Source organism: Thamnophis sirtalis, unplaced genomic scaffold (assembly GCF_051295495.1).
Source record: "Thamnophis sirtalis isolate CommonGarterSnake01/CBP01778 unplaced genomic scaffold, rThaSir2_p1.2 scaffold_2, whole genome shotgun sequence".
NCBI lineage: Eukaryota > Metazoa > Chordata > Lepidosauria > Squamata > Natricidae > Thamnophis > Thamnophis sirtalis.
The window spans coordinates 154193576-154217744 of record NW_028261382.1 but is presented as its reverse complement, the minus strand read 5'-3'; the positions used below and the strand labels follow the sequence as shown (position 1 = coordinate 154217744).

General features: G+C 39.1%; 1 protein-coding gene across 6 annotated transcripts in view; it reads right to left on the bottom strand.

Moving 5' to 3' along the window:
- MTCL1 (microtubule crosslinking factor 1) overlaps positions 1 to 23906 on the bottom strand; it is a 103770-nt gene extending 79864 nt beyond the window's left edge. For all 6 annotated transcript variants that reach the window (XM_087707275.1, XM_087707279.1, XM_087707276.1 and 3 more), the window contains exons 1-3: positions 22228 to 23906; positions 2734 to 2958; positions 1215 to 1373 (exon numbers count right to left, since the gene is read on the bottom strand). In XM_087707275.1, the coding sequence (XP_087563401.1) occupies positions 1215 to 1373; positions 2734 to 2958; positions 22228 to 23187 (1344 nt within the window). In that variant the 5' untranslated portion in view covers positions 23188 to 23906. The remainder of the gene's footprint in view (positions 1 to 1214; positions 1374 to 2733; positions 2959 to 22227) is intronic.
- Between the last annotated feature and the right edge of the window lie 263 nt (positions 23907 to 24169).

Genomic DNA, 24169 nt, shown 5'->3' with positions numbered 1-24169 from the left:
TATTAGGGAAAAGTGGAGTATATCTAATCTTTCAAAATGTTGCATTTTCAGATCAGTTGAAAATCCAAATTTGTTTAATAACTAAAGCATATAAAGAAGTTACATAAAAATGGATTCCTCTAAGGTTACAGAGGAATTTGTTGTCATGTTCTGTTGAGTTGTAGCCAATTCCTGATGACCCCATGGATAAAACATTCCTAAGCCATCCTTTATTTCACACATTATACAATTCTCACATATTATGCTTCTGGTATTCTGCCTATGCCCTCACGCAATGTTAGTCTCTTCTTTAATTTCACAACATATGGACAGACTTAACCATAGTTTCAACTGGGAAACTTTGATACCCTAAAGCAGGGGTGTCAAACTCGCGGGCTGCAGGCCAGATGCGTCACCTACTGGCCACCCTCACTGCCATTTTAGCAAAGGGGAAAAAGGTTGCAATACGTCATTACGACGATAATGTGTCATTGTGAGTTTGACACCCCTGTCCTAAACCATTCCAAATCCAAAAACGTAGAGAATTTCTGGAAGCTTGGCACTCTTGACAAATTGGTGACACAATAGACACATAGACACAAATAACATTTACATACTATACAAAAGAGACAATCAGCAAGCCACAAAAATGAACAAAAAGACCAAAACACCTTCCCACCAGCAATCAACACCCAGATGATCAACACCAAGATTAACATCAGACCAACAATCAACAAGTAAATAATATTCCGATCAAGAAACTGCCAATCAAACTAACAGTAAACGATACTCCAAGACCTCTTCCATCAACACTGACAGGGCAAGCCACAGAAATATAAATTGAGAGCAAATCCCACTCCTTACTAGCACTGATGATGTTACCTAGTTTGGGCAAGAAAATAGCCAAGCTCAGAGAGCACCAAGGACTACATATTTCAACTCTGAGCTACAAATATTCCTCCTTTCTCAGTCTGATGTGTATTTCTGTGATTAGTAGTTGGTAGCCTGATCCATAGTCATCAAATTTAAATGTTCCATACCAATTTGTTCTTTTAAATGATCCATGTTTGTACTTTGTCATTTTGATGTATGTATTAGTATAAGATCCAAATTGCTGTTTATTTATTTATCAAATTTAGAAACTGCCCATATCCCTCACACTCTAAGCAATGACAAATGCTATGACAGCTTTTCACTTTATTTCTAATTCCCAAAGTAACACTGTTGTCACTTACCTCTTTCAATTTATCTAGCTCATTTTGCAATGCCTGTTTGGATATATCCACCTCAATGATTTGTTGACGAAGAACTTCATTTTCATCCTCTGCTTTAGCACGCTTTTCCTCCACATTTTCCAATTCGTGGTGCAGCCTAACAGATACATCTTTGGCTACCTGTTTTTTTTAAAAGAACATAATCATACTTAATAATTTAAAAAGAATAGATAACCCAACAGATTACATTAATTAAGAATAGCTAAAGAAGTAAGGCTTGCTGGTTCCCTCTTCTTCTACAATCCATACTATCTAAATAGATTGCTTGAATCTACAAAGCACTGTGGCATTAGTACATAGTCATGGGAAAATATCAACAAATATGTGTTTTTATCTTTTCCACTGGTTGAAGTGTTATGAAAGAAACAAGCGTTCCTCCTGGTAAAGGAAAAACTCTTCCAAATCCAATATAAGAAAATAGAGATTATAACATATATGGCCAATTATTGTATATTTATTTATTTCTCCAAAATGTCCCATAAAAACTTTTAAATAAATCCATTATCCAGATGATTTACATGTTATTTCAATTCTTTCAATTCTTCTGTTTCATTCTGAAGTGAAAAATGAAAATTGAAAAATGCTAGCTATAAAAATACAAGTATGTACTAATAATCATGTATTATATTATTATTATTATTATTATTATCCACAATATTCTTAAATTAATGATCACACAATATTTTTAAGTTAATGTAAACTACAAGTTTACAGTTCTTTATGTATTAAAAATCAATATCATATTCAGTATAACATAATAAATAATACAAAATTTGGTTTCATTTTTTTCAATTAAGAAAAGATTTGCATTATTATAGGTAAAGTACCTATCACAGTATAGTAGAAAGGAACCTTATTATATAGTTGTAGTTTTTTATTCTTCTCATAATGCTTATTCAGTACAATTTGGAGCAATGAAAAAGTATTTATTCAAGCAGTGGAAAACTAAGTCCAGTTCTGAGCCATTTTATGATACAGTCCTACAAAATGCACATAATGGAAGGAGTGGTGGGATTCAGCCGGTTTGGGCGAACCAGATGTTAAATTTCTGGCTGGCCCCGCCCCTTCCTGCCCTGTCCCTTCCAGGAATCCCCACACGCCCCATTTTAAGGTAAGTGCAGGGAGGCCTATGAGGCTTAAAATGGGACATGGGGTGCAGCATGGGTCCCCCGCACCCCATTTTGCTCCCAGGAGCAAAGAGGCCTACTAGTCCCAAATTGGGGGGGGGGGTATTTGTGTGCAGCTATAGGGGTCACTTGGATATCTACTTATTCTTTCAGAGTTATGAGATTGGAGTGGTATAAAAATCAAGTTAATAAATAAATTGAGTCATTTACAATACAAAGAACTCTTTGATTCCCACATATAAAATGCAATTCCCTTTTCTAGTTCTGAGATGTCAAGATGACATACATTTTGCAATTAGGGAGAAAACTTTATTTGTGACTTAGATACCACTAGGTCTAAGTTCTTCACCCACCTTTAGATCTTGTTCTAAGCTTCTGATTAGTTCTCCATCCACCTGACCTGTCTGTGCAACTTTCAAGCTTTTTTGTTCAGCTTTCCTGAGACGATACTGCAAGATACGACAGTTCTTGTTGGCACGATCCAGCTCTCGCCGAAGTTCTTGTAGTTGGTAAACATCTTCTTCAAGATAGCTGTCACGCATCTCTTCCATTTCAGCCCGCAGTTCATCCAGTTCATCCTGTCATAGGCCAAAACAGTGAGAGAAATCTATAGGGTTGCTTAGTCCCCACTGAAAGTCATGTGCTTTTTGTTAGATTTGCTCCTAGCATTTATAGCTCCTGCTCTATCTCTATTTACTGTGCAGACTGTAGGAAAAATCCTGTTGGAATTATATTAAAAGCATGTTGAAACAATTGATAATTTCCTTCTTAAGAAATAATGAAAACAACAACTCTTTAGAGCAGAGCAGAAGTGTCAAACATACAGGCTGCACAAGGTCCACAAAAGTCCCGAGTGTGGCTGAACCAGATTAAAATGCAGCTGGGTAACATTTAAGAAAATACAACAAAAGTACAACCAAATATAAACATTGCATTTTAAAACTAAATAATTAATTTAGTCACCAATCACCAAAACTCTGGGCTTGCAACTTGCCAAGAGTCCTGCACCCACTCCCTGCCTCAGCTTCATAGCAGCAGCAAAGATTGTTGCCGTAGCACACGCTGAGAAGGAACATCACGACAGGAGTTCTCTCTCAGTCTGCTCTGCAGCAACCTCAGGCACCCTGGGCTGCTGCAATTAAGCTGAGGCAGCAAGATTGTGCTTTCCCTGGACAGCAGGTAGCCAATCGGTCTTGAACTAGTAGCTGACCTGCTCCAGACCTCAGAGCCCCCAGGGGATGAAAACAGATCAAATTAATTTCTCTACTCCTTTAAAAAAAAGTTCACTTAGTACAGTGTTTCTCAACCTTGGTGACTTTAAGTCCTGTGGACTTCAACTCCCAGAATCCCCCAGCTATGCTGGCTGGGGGATTCTGGGAGTTGAAGTTCACAGGACTTAAAGTCGGCAAGGTTGAAAAACACTGACGTAGTATCTATTCAGGCTGCGTGACATCCATGTTCAAAATTTAAATGTTTAAATTAACACTAATTAAAATTTAACCAAGTTCGGAATACATCCAGGGAGGAAGGAAAGAATGGGGAAAAAATGAAAGAGAAGGATGATTCAAATGCTTTTTGTATAATGTTTTTCTTTTTCTTTTTCTTTCCATTACTATACCAAATTCCAGAAGGAAGGGAGGGAGGGAGGATTAAATGCTTAGAAAATATTGATTGCAGTTATAAGTGACTATGACTTTATATTATAATCTGTGGACATGTACATTTGGTGCAGTAGTTAAAGTATTAGATTAGAAACTTGGAGATGATGAAGTCTAGTTCTGCCTTTGGGCGACCGTAGGGCAGTTACTGCACTTTTCTCATCCTTGGGAAGAAAAGAACTCCCAAGTCACTTCTGAAATATGCTGTCAAGAAAAGTGCAGGAAGCAGTTGCCAAAAATCCAAATTGATTTGGATTTGCATGTCATATACTATAATACTTTCTACATTTTGAACTTTCTAACAAATACATTAAAAAATTAAATTTAAAATGTCATTATTATATATATTTGAAATTTACTCTTTGCACTGTGTTCTTGTACTGTGGTGCACAAACTTGTACTTGGTTTAGAAAAAGCTGCACAAAATATTTTTTCCACATATGAGATGTCAGAAAGTAGAAGGAACATAGCAGGGAGGTGATAAGTGAAAGTAGGAGGTGTGAAAACGATTTGTGTGATAATTTGGCAGTAGCCCAGAAAGAAGCTCAGAATGGAGTGGAAAAGATTCCACGCCACACACACAAATATTGAATATAAATTGTCATTTTTTTAAATAATACTTCTTTCTTATGTGTTAATTAAATTTATTTTCCATCCAGTTGTTGTGTTGATGCAAGAAATAAAAAAAGAAAGAAAGAAAGAAAGAAAGAAAGAAAGAAAGAAAGAAAGAAAGAAAGAAAGGTGATTTTCAATGTCAATATGCAACCTCGAGGGATCCTTATGTACTGTATGTTCAATAGTCAGTATTTCTGACACTACTGGCTAAGAAAAATACTGATTGATTATATGCTATCAAATCAGTGTCGACTCTTATTGGCCACACAGATAGATTTGTCCCTAACCTGATCCTTAGATCTTCCATTGGTGTACATATAGCCAGTGTAACAGAGTCTACACACCTTACTTTTAGTTATCCTCTTTCTCTTTCCTTCCACCTTTCTCATCATTAGAGCCTTTTCCAGAGAGTTACCATATTTTTCAGAGTATAAGATGCACTGGAGTATAAGATGCACAAGGTTTTGAAGAGGAAATTTTTTTAAAAAAAGTTTTTGCACTCTGCAAATCTGCCAAAAACAGCCCGTTTTTTGTGGAAAAAAAGGTCATGGATAGCCTTTAGAAAGCTTATAGAGTGCTCCTGGGGCTGGGAGGAGGGAAATGGGCCATTTCACTTATTTCTGCCCTCCCCAGCTCCCATAAGCTCTCTGAAAGCTATGCACGGCCATGTTGGTGAAGGGGGCAGGGTTTTGGGAGGCAAAAAATGCTGTATTCAGTGTATAAGATGCACCCAGATTTTCAGCCTTTTTTTTTTGAGGGAAAAAGTTGCGTTTTATACTCCAAAAAACACGGTACGTCTTTGCATAAGGTGTCTGAAGTAGGATAATTTAAATAGTCATTTATGGGCTTCAAATGGGAATTGCTTGGTTTGATTTGTACAATGATCCATTTGCACAATGTTTGATTTATTGGTTTATCAATGAAGTTCAGGATTTCAAAGTGATTCCTCATGTTCTCTTTGAAAATGATGGGTTCAAAATTATATATTGGAAACTGGTTGGCTTTCTTATATTTCTTTAACTTGGGTCTTGCACCTGAGCAGTTCATGATCTATTCCACAGAAGCATCTGTCCATGCCTTTGATGCTATAACTGAGCTTTTATCTCTTTTAGTAATAATAAAAATAATAAAATCAACTTGTTTATTAAGCAAAGCAGTAACTAAGTGAACCAGCAACTGTGCTTATTATCTTACTTCAACTTTCCTTTACTTTTAAGACCTGTGAAGGTGGTAAATATGAGAATTGGTGGCAAGATTACTTTTTCATCACTGTTAAACTGTGAACAGTCGCTAAATGAGTCTGTCACTAAATGAAGATTACCTGTATAACCAAATTGATTTCTATATACTCTATCAAATGGCCTTATATAGAGGTGTCATTTGGTTATTTGAAGAAAATGTTAAGGTTCCAAAAATTGGCATGGCCAAAATTAATTAAGTCGGACCCCTGTTTTATTTCAGATTTTTAAGCCATGCAATCCAACTACATTTTCCTCTTTAATGTTTCCAACTTTGGCATTGCAGTATCCAATCACAAGCAGCATATTTTGCTTTCATGTTCTGTCATTTTCAAGTTGAATTTGATCATAAAACTCATCAATCTCCTCTTCTTCTGCATCAGTGATTAGAGCACAAACATGGTCTGTCATATTAAAGAACTGCCCACAAACTCTGATTCTATTTAGTTACTGATTGCATTGTAGTCAAGAACTGATCTTTCTAGATATTTCTTAATTATAAAAGCAACCATGTTCTTTCTTTTCTGTGTCCTGAATAATAAACAGTGTCAGATTTTCTGACTATATCTAATCCCAATCAATGTCAATTTGCCAAAATCTAAACAACCTGTAGTCATTTCATTTCATGTTTCATTGTGTTGAGCTTTCTTCTGTCTCTGCTTCTTATGTTCCATTATTCCACTGTAATTCTCTCTTTACAGAAGAAACATACAATATATTCATGGAAAATATGGAAGCATTTCCAAACTGAAAACAATTACTATGTCATTGTTGTTTTAGTTATTATGTACTAACCCACACACATGTACATACATAAATACATGCATACATATTTATGAATTAAAAAAATACTTAAGGTATGACTGAACTGCAAGGTATTTCAGCAAGGCACGCTACTCTAGATTGTCCTATATACCCTAACAAAGCAGAATTTAATATATGTTATGGGCTTTTGTGTTGAGTCAGACTTTGAATTGTAGAAAAAGGAGCCAGTGGGATCTCAGTTATCTGCAGATGAGGCTCAGAAAGAGAAAAATATGCTGGAGGATGAGCTTGGCATTCTGGAGCAGTCAGATAACCATTACAGAAGCACAGTAGCAGGCTGAATCAACTAATTCAGAGACTGAGCAGGAAGCATTACTTCTGCACATGCAGAAAGATCAAGTAAATAGAACAACAATATTCAATAGGCTGCTTGAAAGAAACATCCGTGATTCAGGAGAATAAGCATGTCTGACCAGATCTATAAAAGAAATGCTTAGGAGGCAGGTTTCTGTTGGCAAATAGCTTGGAAAATTTGAATAAGCACCCTTTAAGTGCTTGCAAACAATAGGTCCTATAAGCCTGAAGTCTGTTTACCTTCGTTGTAGTAAATATGTCTTCTGTATGAGTCACATTGATAAGGATTAATATTATTTTCCCTCGTTACTTATTATAACTAAGGTTGGATAACTGGTGGGGGGAGAGACATATGTCCATTGTTTTCTGGAATTGGGCTCCAATTAACAGCTTGCTAAAAATGGCTGTCAAAAGAAAACAGCATGGTGTTATTTTGAGGATCAGATTTTATATGATTACAGCAAACGTGTAAAAAAAAAGATCAAACAAACTGTAATAGGTGGCATAAACCAAACAAGTGTCCAGAAGTTTCTGCCGGATTAGTAAACACACGCAAGGGGCCATAACCTAATATCTTCTACCTGTAGTACAGAAGCCTTGAAGGAACAGATGATTAAAACTCTTGCCAAACACAATTTTCTTCCTCTTGAAGTTAGAATGTCAAGGAGGAACTTGCTGGCTAATCTTTGTCCTCTGAGTCTCCCTGGGAGCAAAGGTGACTAAGGGAGAAAAATTAAAAAACCCATTCCAAATTGTGGAATGTGAATCTTCAAGTATCTTAGAAAACAAAAGTAATCACAGGTATTAAGTACAATAAATAATCAGTTTTAAATAGATTCAAAACTTTGCCCAATTCCCTTCTCATATTTTCTCTGATATTCCATTATAATTTTGAATAATTGCGTACTATCTCTTTATTTACACCTGCTCTTCAAATTTAAACATTTTTCTCTAACCTAGCATGCGTAATGAATTTCTTTTGCTGTTGTGAGTTGTCTAATTACACCATATATTATTTTAAGTTTAAAAATGTTGCTAGATATCTGCAAATTGACTAGCCATTCCTAGGCTTAAACTACTGCTTTATTGTTCAACAAAAGGGAAGGCATGTTTTTCTATTCTTTTGCGTCTACATTTAGGGGAGATACAGGAAAGGTGGTAAAGAAAGCAAATATTACCGAGAGCTACCAGTGTCACATTGATTCTGGGTTGTCCTAATTAGATGGGACAGTAGCGTACTAACAAGCTTTAGTTAGTAATGATTTATGCATAGCACTATACAGTATGGGCTGCTTGCAAGAGTAGTTCATTAAACATGGGACATCTATTTCTAGAATAGGTGTAGACAACTCCATGGGCAACCCTTACTTTGTACTTTTATTCTAGAAAAAGAAATAATTCTGTTTCATGGAAAAATAATTAAATGTATGTTTTCGGACATGCTTAGTTAACAAGAACTTCTTGCCAAGGCATAAATATAAATTGCTTGGAATAATAGCAATAGCATTTAGACTTATATAACACTTCACAGTGCTTTACAGCCTTCTCTAAGCAGTTTACAAAGTCAGCATATTGCCCCCCCCAACAATCTGGGTCTTCATTTTACCGACCTCGGAAGGTTGGAAGGCTGCATCAAACTTGAGCCTGGTGAGATTTGAGCTACCAAATTGCAGGCAGCCAGCAGTCAACAGATGTAGCCTGCAGTACTGTATTCTAATCACTGCGCCATCGCAGCTCTATAATATAGTTATTTCCCAGTTTATTCTTGAGGTCACGATATACACTTTAAATAAATATTGCATAATAAATATTGCATAATAAATCCATTGATTCATACATCTATGATACAAGGCTTCTTGTCTCAGTTTTTCTAAATTTTAAACACTGACTTATCCTGTAATGGGATTTGTTTGATTTTGATATGCTGTATTGTATACATCCAACTATTGTTTTGTGAGCTTGATTTTTGGAATGCTGCTTGCTGCACATTGTTTTACTTATGCAAGTTTTTGATTAAAATGCTATTGTGATAGTTCAGTAATTGGGTAGAAATGCTATCTTAACTCTCTAACACAACTCCCTAATTCTGTGAAGAATATGGGTAGTTTCTAAATGAAATAAATAAATAATGCATGCATGCATACATATATACATACATACGTACATAATTCATAATTTTCAAGTGTATCTTTAAAACAGAGCAGTAGTGATAAGAGCTATAGCTATGAAAAGATTGAAGCAAATTGCAATTGGGTTACCACAAAACAACTTGTCTCCATGACAGTCTAGCCTTGTTAGGAACTCCGTTAGAAGCAATCTCTGGTCACCTGAGTAGTGCTCCTGGTTCCTGTAGACTTCAAAGAAACGTCTTCAAAAAAAAAAAAACCAAGAAAGTCCAGTTGCCTCCTGAAAAAGTACCTTTGTTAACCATGACCTGGATGATTGAGAATCTCTATAGACTTTTAACTATACAATTTGGTATGGACACCCTTGGAATGGTGTGGGAGTAGGAATGGATTTCCAGAGGAAAAAAATAGCAGCCTATAGGACCAGAAGCACTACTCAGGTGACCCCGAGGACACAGATAAACCTCCAAGTGCTTCAATGACCCTCTAAAAGGATGCAAATGACCAGCTGTTTGCAAGGAGTATAAATCCTTCCATTCCCCACTATCCTATTAGAGTTGAAGAAGTTTCTTGGAACGTCTTCAAAGAAAAGTCCAGAAACTCCTGAAAAAGCATCTTTGGGGCAACCATGACTTGGATGACTGAGACTATCTACAGACAGATATTTAGTTTGGATTTACAATTTTTATTCACCTATTGAATCCTTCCCAAGAATGTAGGATAGGCAATTGTTGCTGTTTAATGAGGTTAAAGATATTGTTAAAAAGGTAAGCTGTTCCAAATAAAGCTGCCTTTTGACTGGTGGTGATTTTTCAGTGCCAATAATGCTTAAGTGCTGCTCCAGATGTTTTGGGATTGCATCCAAAGCTTTCTTTTGCTACATTTGTTCTACATCTATTTGCAGGTTTTTGTATTTTGGGTTGTTCTCCTGTTCTTTCTCTTCTCTTCTGCAATCATTATCTACAATTATGATATCAGATTCCAAACATTTTGAGGAATTGCTTCACCACATTCATGTTAGTCGACAACGTGATTCGTTTTTTTTTTAAATAAATAGGATAGTGTATAAATTTAGCCAAAATAGTTTATCATTTTACTTGTTTATATGCAACATTATGGAAATAGTGTTTAATTAAACATGTTGAAAACTATTCAAACATTATCTTAAATCTATTAAATATTTCTCTGCTAAGCAGCTTCAAATTAAAATTCTTAAAGTCTACTAGGGACCGGTATTAAACATTTAAATATAAAAGAAATTATTAGTTGGGCAGTAACTACATGTGGTTGCTAGCTTCACAAATAAACTGTAAGTGAAATTAGGTCACTTTTATTTATATTCTTGCAGCAGGCATCTAACTTTCGGGATCCATGTTTAGAAATAGCCGTTTAGCTGTTTTTTTCCACTCATAAGCATGTTTCATTATGACATTAAAGCCCCTGACACTGTAGAAAGAGAGAAAAATAAAAATTATGACTGAAATTTCACATATTTTGGTGAATAGAGGTGCAGTTCAGTGGTGGGATTCAAAAAGTTTTACTACTGGTTCTGTGGGTGTGACTTTGTGGGCGTGGCATGGATTTGCGGGCATGGTTGGTGGGCATGGCAGAGGAAGGATACTGTAAAATCTCCATTCCCTCCCCACTCCAGGGGAAGGTTACTGCAAAATCTCCATTTCCTTCCAATCAGCTGGGACTTAGGAGGCAGAGAATAGATGTCGGTGGCCCCAGCCAGGGGTTGTATTTACTGGTTCTCCGAACTACTCAAAATTTCTGCTACTGGTTGTCCAGAACTGGTCAGAACTTACTGAATACCACCTCTGGTACAGTTCTGTTCTATGTTGTCTTAAAATCCTATTGAATTCAATTAAGCTTACTCTCTGCTTTAGTCCATAGTCTTGCTAGATATAGAAGGCAATCACAAAAATAAATTACAGTTCCATTTAATCAGATATACAGTATATAGTGTTCCATATTAAGCTTTGCAGTTATAAATGGTAGTTGTAAAACTGCAGGAACTGGCAACTTCTTTGCTTTGTTTCCCTTATGAACCAAGTTCAAGCAGTTTGGCAGAATAAGAGAAAGAGATGTATAAACAATGGTCAGCAAAAAGCTTAATATTAAAACAACTGAAAGTGCTGCCATGCTCTAAAAACAGCTTGCTTTCCTTGAAGTTAATTTCATGAAACTCAAGAGTATATATATTGAGTTAAACATAAACTCTAACACTAAATATGTGTGAAAATAAACATGAAACTTGTATTAACTTGCATTAACTTCTTTTTTTTATTTCCTTTGTCTTAATATATTTTAGACTGTATTTGTTAAAAACCTATACCGTGTACGGGTTCTGGGAAGTCGGGGCGGGGGGAATGGAGGTGGGGTGTTAGGGGGGAGGGGGGAGGGGGATATATAGTATGTGTTAGATTTTAAAGTAAAATTGCACTTGTATACTGTTGCTCTTTAATTTCACTGTAAAAATAGGACAAGCTGAATATATTAATAGATAGTAGAAATACACCGAAGGGAGGAGTAGAGGGATAGAAGAAAGAGGGGTAGAGAGGGTGGGAGAGACGATCGGAGGGAGGGTGAGAAGGAAGGGAGGGAGTGTACTGGGAGAGAGGAGTGGTAGAGGGGGAGGGGAAGTAGGGTAGAGGGGAATGTTGGAGGGAAGATGGAAAGTTGGAGGGGGGCGAAAGAAAGGGTGTATGGAGGGTCGAAGAGGTACATTGGGTTTCTATTTTATTGTTGACAAGAGGAATGGCTGTGTTTATTGTTTAATGTTATATGGCCCCGGTTATGCACAGTATATATGTGACTGTACGAAATGAAAATGGAAAAATAAAAACACATTTACAACAGAAAAATGCACTGTAATCCTAATTACATATGCTTTTTTAAAGTGTTTACAAATATTTGCAGTAGAAATGGCTCTGCTATAGAAGTTGTTAACTTGTGTAGAAGCATGGATGGTAGGAGCATGTCATCCTTATACCACTAGACTTCTTGGTAGTTTCTGAAATGTCAAATGTCCTCTGGATTGCTGCTGTGGATGGGAGGCACCATTTAAAGTACAGATAATACTTTACTAAATGAACTTTCAAGTTGCAAACTTTTGTTGATTCGAACATCTGTCTGCAACTGGAAGTTGAGCAAAGGGGTAGTTTTTGACAAGCTGCATCTATATGCAACATGCCAGAAACCAATCCCTTCACTCCCTCAGGGCCCTTTAGACAGGTGCAGTACAATTCTCACCCTACACATATGGTAGCCTCACAGCAAACATTGGCAGGTCCAGCAAATCCTTGGGTAGCAGCAGGAGGCCAGAAAAAAATTGGGAGAAGGTAGAAAAGGGCCAAGTTTTACATATGTGGCATGCCAAGTTTTTTGTGACCAACAGCTGCCTCACTAAGTGCAAGACCACACATGCTTGGTCAGCAGCAGCAAGAAGACAGCAAAAGTCAACTAGGGTAGTTTGTGCTCCAGAATGGGGGACCAAAAGGGCAAAGATGAAGGAGATAGAGGAGTTGAAGTGTCCCAATGGTCATAAATGCCATTGCGAAGAACCCAAATTTTGATCACATGATCATGGGCCACTACAATGGCCATAATTTTGGGGAGCAGTTGTTGCTATAGTTTCAACTTGTTGCTCAATGAATGGTTGAGAACTCTCTGTATCGCTCTTTGAGATATATTGTAATCTGGTTGCAACTCAGGGATCTGTTATTATCTCTAAAGCCATATGGCTTGGGTCTGACTATTTAAGATATTATTACACCAAGTAAATTCTACTTGCTCATGTTTATAAGGTTTATAAATTTATGTTTATAAATTTTATAAACTGCATACAACATCTAGACTAAGACAATTTTAGTTGTTCCTGTGATTTAAATGGCTTCAAAAGACAGTCTCACCAAGGAGAACTACAGATGACAATCACTGTCACGTTATACAAATAATCTACTCAGCTTCCTCTGGACAATGGGATGTTTCAGTAGAGCCACAGCTGTGACTAACAAGACACACAGACCCCAGGCATTGTTTACCAACCTGAACTTCCCATCTAGCAGCTGACTGCCCCAGCATTTGCAATGAGTTTGTTAGGTGAGATTAAATCTTCCTCACAATTAAATAGATTACAGCGCCAGAAGAGTGAAATAGTAATTTTCTCAGTTCTTTACAAAAAAACTTGTCCAGTCAATCCTGATCAGTCTTATCCTATGAAGCTTCTACAATACACTGCAAATGTAATTTTTCTATGTAGTATTTGGTGACTTCATTTTGACTAAAATAGCTCAGATGGTTATATATTCTTAATAACATAAGCCTCAGTCACGAGTCAAAGAAGTGAATATCAAACTATTTAATCAAGTGCCTTTCAAATCTCTCAAATAACAAATATCATTTAAATACAACTGTGCACTTAGAAATACAAAGTGATAAAATTCACTATGCTTTAAACAAAAGGTTGCACCAGCATTCATTCATTCATTCATTCATTCATTCATTCATTCATTCATTCATTCATTCATTCTTCCTATTTCTTAACCACTCATCTCCCTCTGAGAGGAGTTCTGGGTGGTGTACAATTTAATCAATAAAATTAACATTAAAATCAGAATAAATTTAAAAAGTTTTAAAATGATAAAAATAACATGAAATTTCTAAAGACCAAGAGATTGACCAGGATGGTCCACAATGTGATGGGGTGGATCTGCTTTTGTAGGTAAACTGACTCTATGCCATTTAGAGCTTCATAGGTAATGAAGAACATCTTGAATTGGACCCAGAACCAAACTGGCACTCAGTGTGGTTCATAGAGCAAAGCTGCTATATGTGCCCTTCTTTGGGTACCCAGTATGGCTCGTGTGGCCACATTCTGCACCAGCTGAAGCTTCCAGTTACTTTTCAAGAGTATTCCCATGTTGCAAAAGTCCAGTTGGGACATGACCAGGGCATGAGAGGACTGGACACCCATTTGGAGACAACGTGGCTATTTTGCAGCAATTTCATTTACTGTTCATAATCCTGACCCTCTATCTACCGTGTTTCCCCAAAAATAAGACAGGGTCTTATTTTCTTTTGACCCACAAAATATGGCTTGGGCCTTATTTTTCAGGGGAGGGCTTATGGTTTTGGGGTTGCCGAGAGGCTGCTCTCTTGCGAGTGGGCTCCCGAAGAGCCAGGCACAGCCTCAGGGTCGAACGGCTGTGTTGCGCTGTCACAGCAGCGCAACACAGCAGCCATGAAGTGACCACGCTCATGAGCAGCCACCTGATAAACCCCCTTTCCAAACAGGCACAGTGCCATTCATTGATCTAGGGGTATCACCAAGCCGTGTGAGTGCCTGTTAGCCGCTTCCCGGCTCCCACAACTTGGTGCCTTCCGAATGTCCCTAGGTCAGTGAGTGGAGGTCTGCACGGCTGGAGAGTGGGGGTTGCACAAGCAGCTGTTCCACTCCCTGCTCGCATACCTTCCAGCCTCATGATGCCCTGGTCCAACTCTCCCTGCAGAGCCAGGGCACCTCCGTTGCTGCCATCCTCTGCCGCCACCACCATCCCAGCATGGCTTTTTCTGTGGCTTCCAAACCACAGAGGTAGGATGCCAAGTCTTCTGGCAGTGGCCGCTCTGGGAGTATGCTCTATGGTTGTGGACAGGCTGCCGGCAGAGCGTACTCCACTCGCAAGAGAGCAGCCGCCTGACAACTCCATTCTCCAGATGGGCACAGTGCCACTCACCAACCTAGTGGTATCCTGAAGGCACCAAGCAATGTGAGCACCTTTGCCCCCGCCCCGGTTTATGCGGCTTGGCGCCTTTGGGATATTGCTAGGTCAGTGAGTGGTGCTCTGCCTGCCCGGAGGGGGGGGTTGTCCAGGGGGCTTATTTTCAGGGGAGGGCTTATATTTCTGCCCATCTGAAAAATGTGGCATGGCCTTATTTTCAAGATATGTCATATTTTCGTGGAAACACGGTATCTACTTTCTGTAACAAAAGGTGAATATTGGTTGGAGACTGAACTCTTTCCTTCCTATCTGAAGAAAGAGAACAGGAGCTATACTGCCCACAAAAGTCCTTTAAATAATACAATGCAGCAAGGAAGTAGAGAAAGAATATTTATGTTTGTAACCATGTTTACAGGAAGTAGTTTATTGATCTTTTTCACTAGTTTTATTCAATTGTGTAGCATTACACTGGACCTCTTAGATCTGGATAAAAATAGAACAGACAAGGCTACTGTTTCACGTCTTGTCTGGCCATAAACTAATCCAGCCTTGTAAAGTATCCATAAGAATGATGATCAGGATGACACTATCAGACACCTTCTATAAATAATCATAGTCCTTTTTGTTATTATTTAGCCTTTCCTTGCAAGCTTTATCTATTCATAATCCATTAGTTTGGCCTTAATTCTGACATGAGCCTTCAATCATCAGAACTCCCATAAATTATATTAACATGAGGCTTCAGACAGAAGGTTTTGTTAATGCAGACTTGAAATACAATATTCATAAAGGGGTGAGTCAAGTGGCACAGTATTTGTGGTTACCAAATCAGCTCAGTTTCTTTTATTTATAGATCTTTCTGAGCATAACTTCACTGCTGTGCCAGAGGATCAGACTTTGCTGAAGTTCCAGCTCATAAAAACCAGGAGCATTTTAAATAATAACTTCTACATATGGATGAGAAATTTTAATATTAAGAGAAATGAGCAATAGTTTTTTTGATATTGTTATCCATTTATCATAGGTTCTTGCACCTTAATAACGAACTGATAAGTTTTGCTCTAGAAGTAAAGTCTCCTTCAAGTCAAGCTTAACTCTTTGAGATTTGATGAACAAGATACCTGTTTTTTCTTGATAGAAATACATAAATGGTTTCAGCTTCCCTGTTTAGCCCTGCAACCTGGGATTACTTCATGGGTTTTCCTTCAAGTATTAACCAGGTCAAGCATAGAGGACAATTTGACAATTCTATTTCAGAATTTAAAATAAATTAAAAATATTTTAATTTTTTCCATTTACATTTCATTCTGTCCCTCCTTTTGTCTCCTTTCTTTAATGATTCTATTCTACCATTTCTTTGATATTAGTGTACCTTTTGTCCCACATGTTGTCCCGCAGTGAGTTGGCTGTGGTGAGTTGGCCATGGTGAGTTGGCTGTGGCAAATTTAGACCCAATATAGACCCTATGTACCATCCCACAGCACTTTACAGCACCCTCTGATTGATTTACACTATACGCATTACTTGCATGTTGTTCCCAACAATCTGGGTCCTCATTTTACTGACATTGGAAGGATGGAAGGCTGAGTCAACCTTGAATCCTGTCTGAATTCTATGCTATGGGAAGAGTTTGCCTGCAATACTGCACTTTAAGCACCACACCACCAGTGGTTAAATAGAGAAGTTGAATTTTAATTAGCTAAAAACAAGTACAGTAAGCATGTATTGTCTTCGTGACGTCTAAAAAAATAAAAAAAGTTTACACTCCCCAGCTATATTGTTTATTTCTTTATATCTAGGTTAGCCACAACTCTAATACTTTATCACAGATTATCTGAATTAGGATATTATGCAGTATTTTCATTTAAGCAATGCTGAGAGTGGGAAAGAACCAACTAGGATGGTATTCCATTTCACTTCTTCTCAAATAACTACAACTGACACTGGCATTGTTATTCATCTCTGCCCCCATCCTTCTCTAGGTACCCATATTCAAAACCCTAATACTGAACAGCAATATTCTTGTCGCCATAGTGTTCATATATTTCTATGTCCTCTGTCAGATCTTATTCTATTTGGAAAGTATCTGCTAATTATCTATGATTTTACTTGCTGATCCAGTCTGTCCACAAATTCTAGTTCTCTGAGGGGGTGTCCACATTCTAGATTTAAGATTAAAACTCCCGTGGCTTAACTAATCTAGCTAAAAGCAGAGAGAGACTACCAGTGACCAGAAGACATAGAAGACAGTAGACCCACTTGAATATAATAGTAATATGTAATTAGTTATGTGAATAAATTTAAGTAAGTTACAAATCCTGATAACATCCCTATCTCTGCCAGCAGTAGGAACAATTGGAAAGACGAATTCTGACATTTATTTTTACTTTCTCTTAAAACTGGCATTATGTCCAAACATTATACCATAGTCATTTTAATTATGGTTTAATAAAATTCAGTTCCCTAATCCCTAACTTAAGTTGGTTTCCATTAATTAACCATATTCAAGTTTTACTGATGCTTCATTTAGTGAATCTGAAACTGTACATTGGAAAAAAAATCTACCAATCTCCTTCTCAGTGTTGGAAGAAATGTCCATCTGGGTTCAGTTCCAAGACACTGGAAACATAGAGACTTCTTGGAAAAATGGTTTTTAATGGTGGACAGGACCACATGGTTTGAGGTCCTGGGGGAAAAGGGCAGAGATGCTGAGAGTGCCCTGGTTTTATGCCCTCTGTGGGCTTTTGAATTTGCTCTTGAATTCTGGTTGGTTGTCAGACTCCCAAGGGGCCATGCAGGGCCAACTCTGTAGGCTGTCCTGAGTCCCAGGCTTGGCTGAGTTTTGCTGGATGATGTAATCTTTACAGGTGCCATGTGGTGAAATGGGTAGAGGGCTAATCCTATCATGCCCTGAGGGCCATGTCTTAATCCCATCACCCTGAAGCTGAAGGGGGGGCAGGGAGCTGCAGGAAGCTGCTTTGTCTTTAAAACATGTTTTTCCTTTTCTCATCCAGGGAAAAATAATATTTCTTAAAATATTTCATTCTTCTAAGAGAGGGGTGAGTGCTAACTTTCTACACCAGGTAGACCTGACAGGAACAAATTCTATTTTATTGTAAGGCTATATTAACAGAATCTTGTGAGTCTCAAGGTACAAATCTCTCCCAATTTCTTTTTACAGCCTGAATAAGTTAGGGGAGATCTTTTCTACATTTCTTTGTCTTTCTTTTTTTGCAGCTGTGGAGTTTCCCCTCCCCTCATCTGATCCTTTCCCCACCCCCATCCCTTAAAGTCATTCCCACGTTCATTACACGTAGTGACTGTTAAGGAAGATAATATAACACATGAACCCAGGAGTCACAAGCATGGCTTCACATACTGCACTTCATCTTTGTTTCTTTAGCTTAGGCTTAGTAAAACACACAAAATCATCCATTGTGGTTTAAAAACCATAATATATGACTTAGCTTTATATATCTAAAACCAGCCAACTTCTTATTCAACGAAGTATGACTTACGTAGTTCAGAGGCAGGCAATCTTTTTGAAAGTAGGGGCAGCAAAAGTACAGGGAGACAGAATGTTGTCCTTTTTAAAGGGATGTTTTTTCCTAATGAATATGCTTATGAATTCCACCTGAAATTTACTTTTGTGTACATTTTTAAATTAAAAAAATGTGCCATTAAAACAGTGGTTTTGATTGCATAACCTTATAATAGTCTCTAGTTAAACTTTGGTCCAGTTGCCATGATTTAATCTTTTAAAATAGATTTGTCTACATGTTGCCCATAGGTATTTATTTTAATCAAAATGATGAAAAATGTATCATGAAGTAGCAACACAAGCCCTGCCATTTTCTACCTGCATCATAAATAAGAAGTAGAATTTGTGTCATACTACACATTTAATCATTCCCCCACTGAATATGCTTACATTATTGCTCAGTTGCCTAGCTCTGGCTTAGCAATTCATAATTGAATTGAATTGAATTGAATTTATTATATTTCTATGCTGCCCTTTTCCCAGAAGGGACTCAGGGCGGCTCACAACCCAAGTCAGGAGTGGGTGGGATAGGGGATACAAATAGGGAAAAAAAGACATGGACAAACAATACCACAATTTAAAAACAACTCAACAGGCACACCATTCGAGCGGGGATAGGAACTCATCAGCCCCAGGCCTGTCGGAACAGCCAGGTTTTTAAGGCTTTGCGGAAAGCCTGGAGGGTGGTGAGGGTTCGAATCTCCACGGGGAGCTCGTTCCAGAGGGCCGGAGCAGCCACAGAGAAGGCCCTCCTCCGGGTGGTCGCCAGTCGTCATTGGCCAGTGGATGGAATTTGGAGGAGGTCATAGTCATAGACTCATTTATTTAATATATAGTTTATAAGTACATCTAAAGAAAATCACATATACTTGACATACTTCTTAATTCTGGAATTCTTAATCCCAACCCTTTAACTAATATATTCTATTTGTAAAGATCTTCCTAAATGGTTCATCTTGCCAATCAATTTGTGTTCAATAATTGTTGTGCCTCTCATTATGGTGCACAATCCTCACCTTTAAAAAAACTTATTCCAGGACTCAAACTAACTTTTTTTTTTTTGTGAAACAAAAGACTACATATTTTCACCTGGATTATTTGTTTTCATAGCTTGAACAATTTTTGCTTCTATCATTTATGATGTGGTGGTCAGCATATGACATACGGTAGGATACACACACACAGAGACATGTGTGTGTGTGTGTGTGTGTGTGTGTATACACACACCATAACCAGTCTACATGGGCACGTTGAAACAAATGCATATGTAAAATTTCATGGGTTAAGAAAACCTGAGAATTTCCTTTTCTAACTTCCTGATCCACATCCCATTTATTTCTGGATAGGATATCATAACAACACAGGCACTGAAAAACGCTTGCAAAAAACAACATACACTGAGGCAGGATTATCACCCTTTTTCTGTTGGAATTTCTGTCTCTTTATCAGCTGCCTGGAAGGCAGACATTTAGCTGAGGTAAATTTCCTATCATTTAATACCCATAGCAGGAAAAGCCTTTGCTGTTTGATGCCAAGCAGCTGTTATATGACATAATATAAAAATGTTGACAATTCTACATTCAGAAAGTCTTTCAGTTATGTGTTGGCTCTCAGCTGTCAGTTCTTTCATAAACAATGGTTTATGAAATGTTCTTAAATGGCAAAAATAAAATTATCTAAATAGTAAAATAATAAAGTAGTAACATAGATATGAAAAATAATCACACAAACAATCCATGTAAATCCTTCCATCCATCCATCCTTCCTTCCTTCCTTTCTTTTTTTCTTTCTATCAAACTTCTTAACCAATCCATATAAATTAGGTGTTATTTATTTATTTATTTATTTATCAATCAATCAATTAATCAATCAATCAAACTTCTTTACTGTCTATCTCTCTCATAGAGGGGCTCTGGGCAGTCTACAATTTAATTAATATAATAAAACATAAACTGAATAATTTAAGATTATTTTTTTAAAAAAAATACAAAATAACATTATAAAATTACAAAAAATAGAGTGTTCCAATATGGGGAGCCTAGGAGTTATTAACACAGACCCCACACAAGGCTACATAGCCAGGTTTTGCCCCTTTTGTGGAAGGCCAAGAGACTTAGTACAGTATTGCCTTTAACTGCCATTTCTATTATGCTACTGTATTGAATCACCTGGAAAAAGATGATTGATACCATACTAATAAATAATTAAAACTTCAGTAATAAACAAGAATTTAAAACTTCAGTGCAATTATATACAGCTCTCATTTCTATTTCACTGACGTCAACAGGCCTTGTTTATACTGTATGCTGATGGGTAAATTGTATTACTGTATAAGTAAAATACAAGACAAGCTTGGAATATGCAACTTGAATTTCAAAACAAAACAAGAGGTTGTTTTACATTGACATAACTGATAACTCACTTCTAGTAAAAATACTTTGATGGAATTATGAACCATCTGAGACTGAATCTGTACATAAGAAACTTGAATTAGGTGGCCATTCTAGGCACATCAAGGAGTTTCATTGGAATTTCTCTTAAGTAAACATGCAATTTTCATAAATGATAAACCATGAAACTATATAGTAGTCAGATGTCTGTTTTCTTAAACAACTCTGTCTGAACTCCTGTAACAATTCAGAGCAGAATTTGAAGAAACCGACATTTCTTATACTTAATCTCATACTCTCAATCCCCCTTGCAAAGTTCAAGTACCAATGCCTAACCCTATCACTGAGATAGATTGATAGCCTATCTTACTTCTCAAAAAGCCATTTTCCTTTGCCCACATAAACATATTCATCAACAATTCTATTTCTTCAAACTCTTATCTACAGTGTTTCTTTTTTCTGGAATTAAAATGGTTCATAAAGAAAATCCAAGCCTTTCTCTATTCATCTGCATGATTCTAAAGAAGGTTTCTCCAAACTGGTATCTCCAGGTTCATCAGATTTCAACCCCAATAATTCTCAGCTCAGCTACTATGAAATCCAACAACTCTGGAAGGCACCAGTTGGGAAGTGCAAAGCTGTTTCAGAATTCAAGCTACACTTTAAAGAAGTTTGCATGTCTTTATGTAAAAAAAGTTTGATGTGATCCAATTTCAGTTGCACCAAACCAAATAATGTCAGGATGTTTATTCATTAAAGTAACAGAGTAGCAGTGGGGAAAGCCAGGTTCTAATTCACCTCAGACACAAAAAAAGCACAACCAGCGATTTGGTCAAAATGTTGTAGGGAAAAACAGAAGAAAGGAGCTCTATGCATATCACCCTGAATTCCTGGATGAAAGAGTATCTAGGTTTATAAGTAAATAAATACAATATCTGCAATAGGAAAACACTGTGGATCTGTCAGCTTCAAATGCCTTTCCTCTGTAGAATAAATAAGGTGAAAGCATTGGTGAAGAATTATGCATCCATGTTCAAATCATGGCTCTGTAGGGACTTCAACACAAAAACCTTATTTTCCATAAAGCAAAGGATTGGCACAGAACTGTTGTCCCAAAGGTGCTTTTTCAAGAGGCAACTGCACTAGAAAGTCCAGCTGTCTCTTGAAAAAGCACCTTTGGGACAACCATGACCTGGAGGACTGAGAATCTCCACGGACACAGGACTGTTGACTTCAAAGCAAGGAAGGGCAATGTCCTATGAGCAAGGGGGAAATACTGGAACTTCTGGTGTCCAAATACAATTGTATGACTTGAATAATTGGCTTAGGGAGTTCCTTCATTTTAAAAAAGGTGGCCTTTTCCCAGCAACTAGTCTATGTCTCCAGCCCTTCGCCCCCCCTCCCCTTTCCCCCTCCCTCCTGCCTCCAGCCATTTACCTTGAGGTAATCGTTTTCTGAGCGCAGATCTTCTATCTCTCTCAGCAGCTCTTCTTGGTCTGCCACTAGCTGCCTTTCATAGCAGGGCACCACCATTGGGATTTTGCCGTCCAAGCGCAGGCTCCCAGCACTTTTGGCGGCCGCTTTCTCCGGATCTCTCCCCCAGATCCCCTCCTCGCTTTGGACGCCCGAAGGGGCCGGCGCCGTGGCCGGCCGTTTGCTCGATGGCTCCAAAGAAGGCAAGGAGTGCTGGGGGCCTCCGCCTGGCCCTGAGGGAAGAGGGGGAGGAGGAGGCGGCGGCTCGCGCTCCCGATCGCTGGAGCCGGTGCCGGACTCGCCATCGCTGTTGGCGGCCTGAGTCAATCTCTGTTCATCGGAGAGAGGCTCGGAGGGGCAGTCCGAGAGGTCCGAGCTGCTGTCCGTGTGACTGATCCGGGCGGCCGAGGCTGGGGACAAGGCACCTGGCTGAGCCAAGGAAACGCACCGCCTTCCCTTCTTGTTCTTGCCAGACGGGTGGCTGCCTTCACCGCCGACCTGTCTCGCGATGGCCTTTCCGCCCGCCTGCTCCTGGGCCCGGGCTGCTTTCTTGCTGGAAAGGACGGATTTGGCGGTACCGACTTTGCCAGGCGCGCCGGCCCCCAAAGGCGCCGATCCCGCCTTTGCGCCTTGGGCGCAGCTGCGGCGGGAGAGGCGGCACTGGGGTGCCAAAAGCCCCGGCGATTGCGGACGGGGTCCCCCCAGCTGGGGCTGGGGCTTGCCCGACAAGCTGGGCGACTTGGGAGGCGCGGGCGGAGGCTTGGCCGAAGATGCCCGGGCGTGGAGATCCTTGAGGAAAGGTCTGGCGGGGGAGGGAGCTCGATGGAGCCGTTTCTTCTCGGCGAAAGAATGGTGGGGAGTCTGCGGCGAGGGCGGCAGCGACTTGAGAGGCTCGATGAGGCTGGTGTCGTTTAAAGTCTCCATAGTCCCGGCTGGTAGAGGAACAGCCAGGGAGTGGCGGACACTTGAGGCTCCTCCAATCTTTCCCAAGAGCAGGAATGAGCGGAGCGGAGACGACGGTAGCCCTGGCGAAGCTCAGCAGCAACCGCGGCTTCCTCAGGTTTTCCCGGTTGCTCTCTCATCACTCCTACTTCTTTCTCACCAGAAAGCTCACACTTTTCCCCTTGGCGCTATTGTGATTCAACGACACTTCTCATCCTTCCTGTGCCCGTCTCCCCCTCCCCGCGCCGAGGAACACAAAACCACAGTCGGTAGCAAAGCTTACTTCTTTTCTCTCTCCCTCTCTCTCCCAGTCCTCTGGATGCTCTGGCTCTACAAAGCGTTGCAGCCTGCAACACCGATTCCCTTCCCGCCTCCTCCCATGGAGGCGACTGTTTTCCGGATATCTCCTCCGCTTCGCTAGCTCGCAGACCATCGCTCATTCATCCCCCTGGAGTCCTCCTCCTCCTCCTCTTCCCGTATCTTCCGATCTTTCCAGGCTTCTTCCTTCTCGCTTTCGCTCCTGAAATAGAAAAAAAAAACTGCAAACGCCGCTGTCTCCCGTATTGACGCTGCCCCTTCTGTGCGCATGATCCTCCCCTTCTGACATCCAGCCAAACTGCTCTCGGCGCAAGCCGCTTATTCCCCCCTAGGGATCTTTGCGTGCTTTTTATTATTATTATTGTTATTATTTTTGGGGCTCCTGTGCCAATTAAGTCTATTGTAAATGGGGAGGGGTGTTAACTAAAAGAATCAAATCCCTTTTTTAACGATTGCTGCTTGGCAAAAACAAGCCCTTCACGGAATCAGGAGCATCCTCTGTGTACCTAACTGGAACACATGCTGACACAATAACAAGTTTTATGTTTGGATGGAGGGCAATCAGGTAACATTACCGAACATTCACCATTGTGCTGCACAGATAGGGGGAGGTTCACACTGGTGTTCTTACACTCAGACTTGCCTT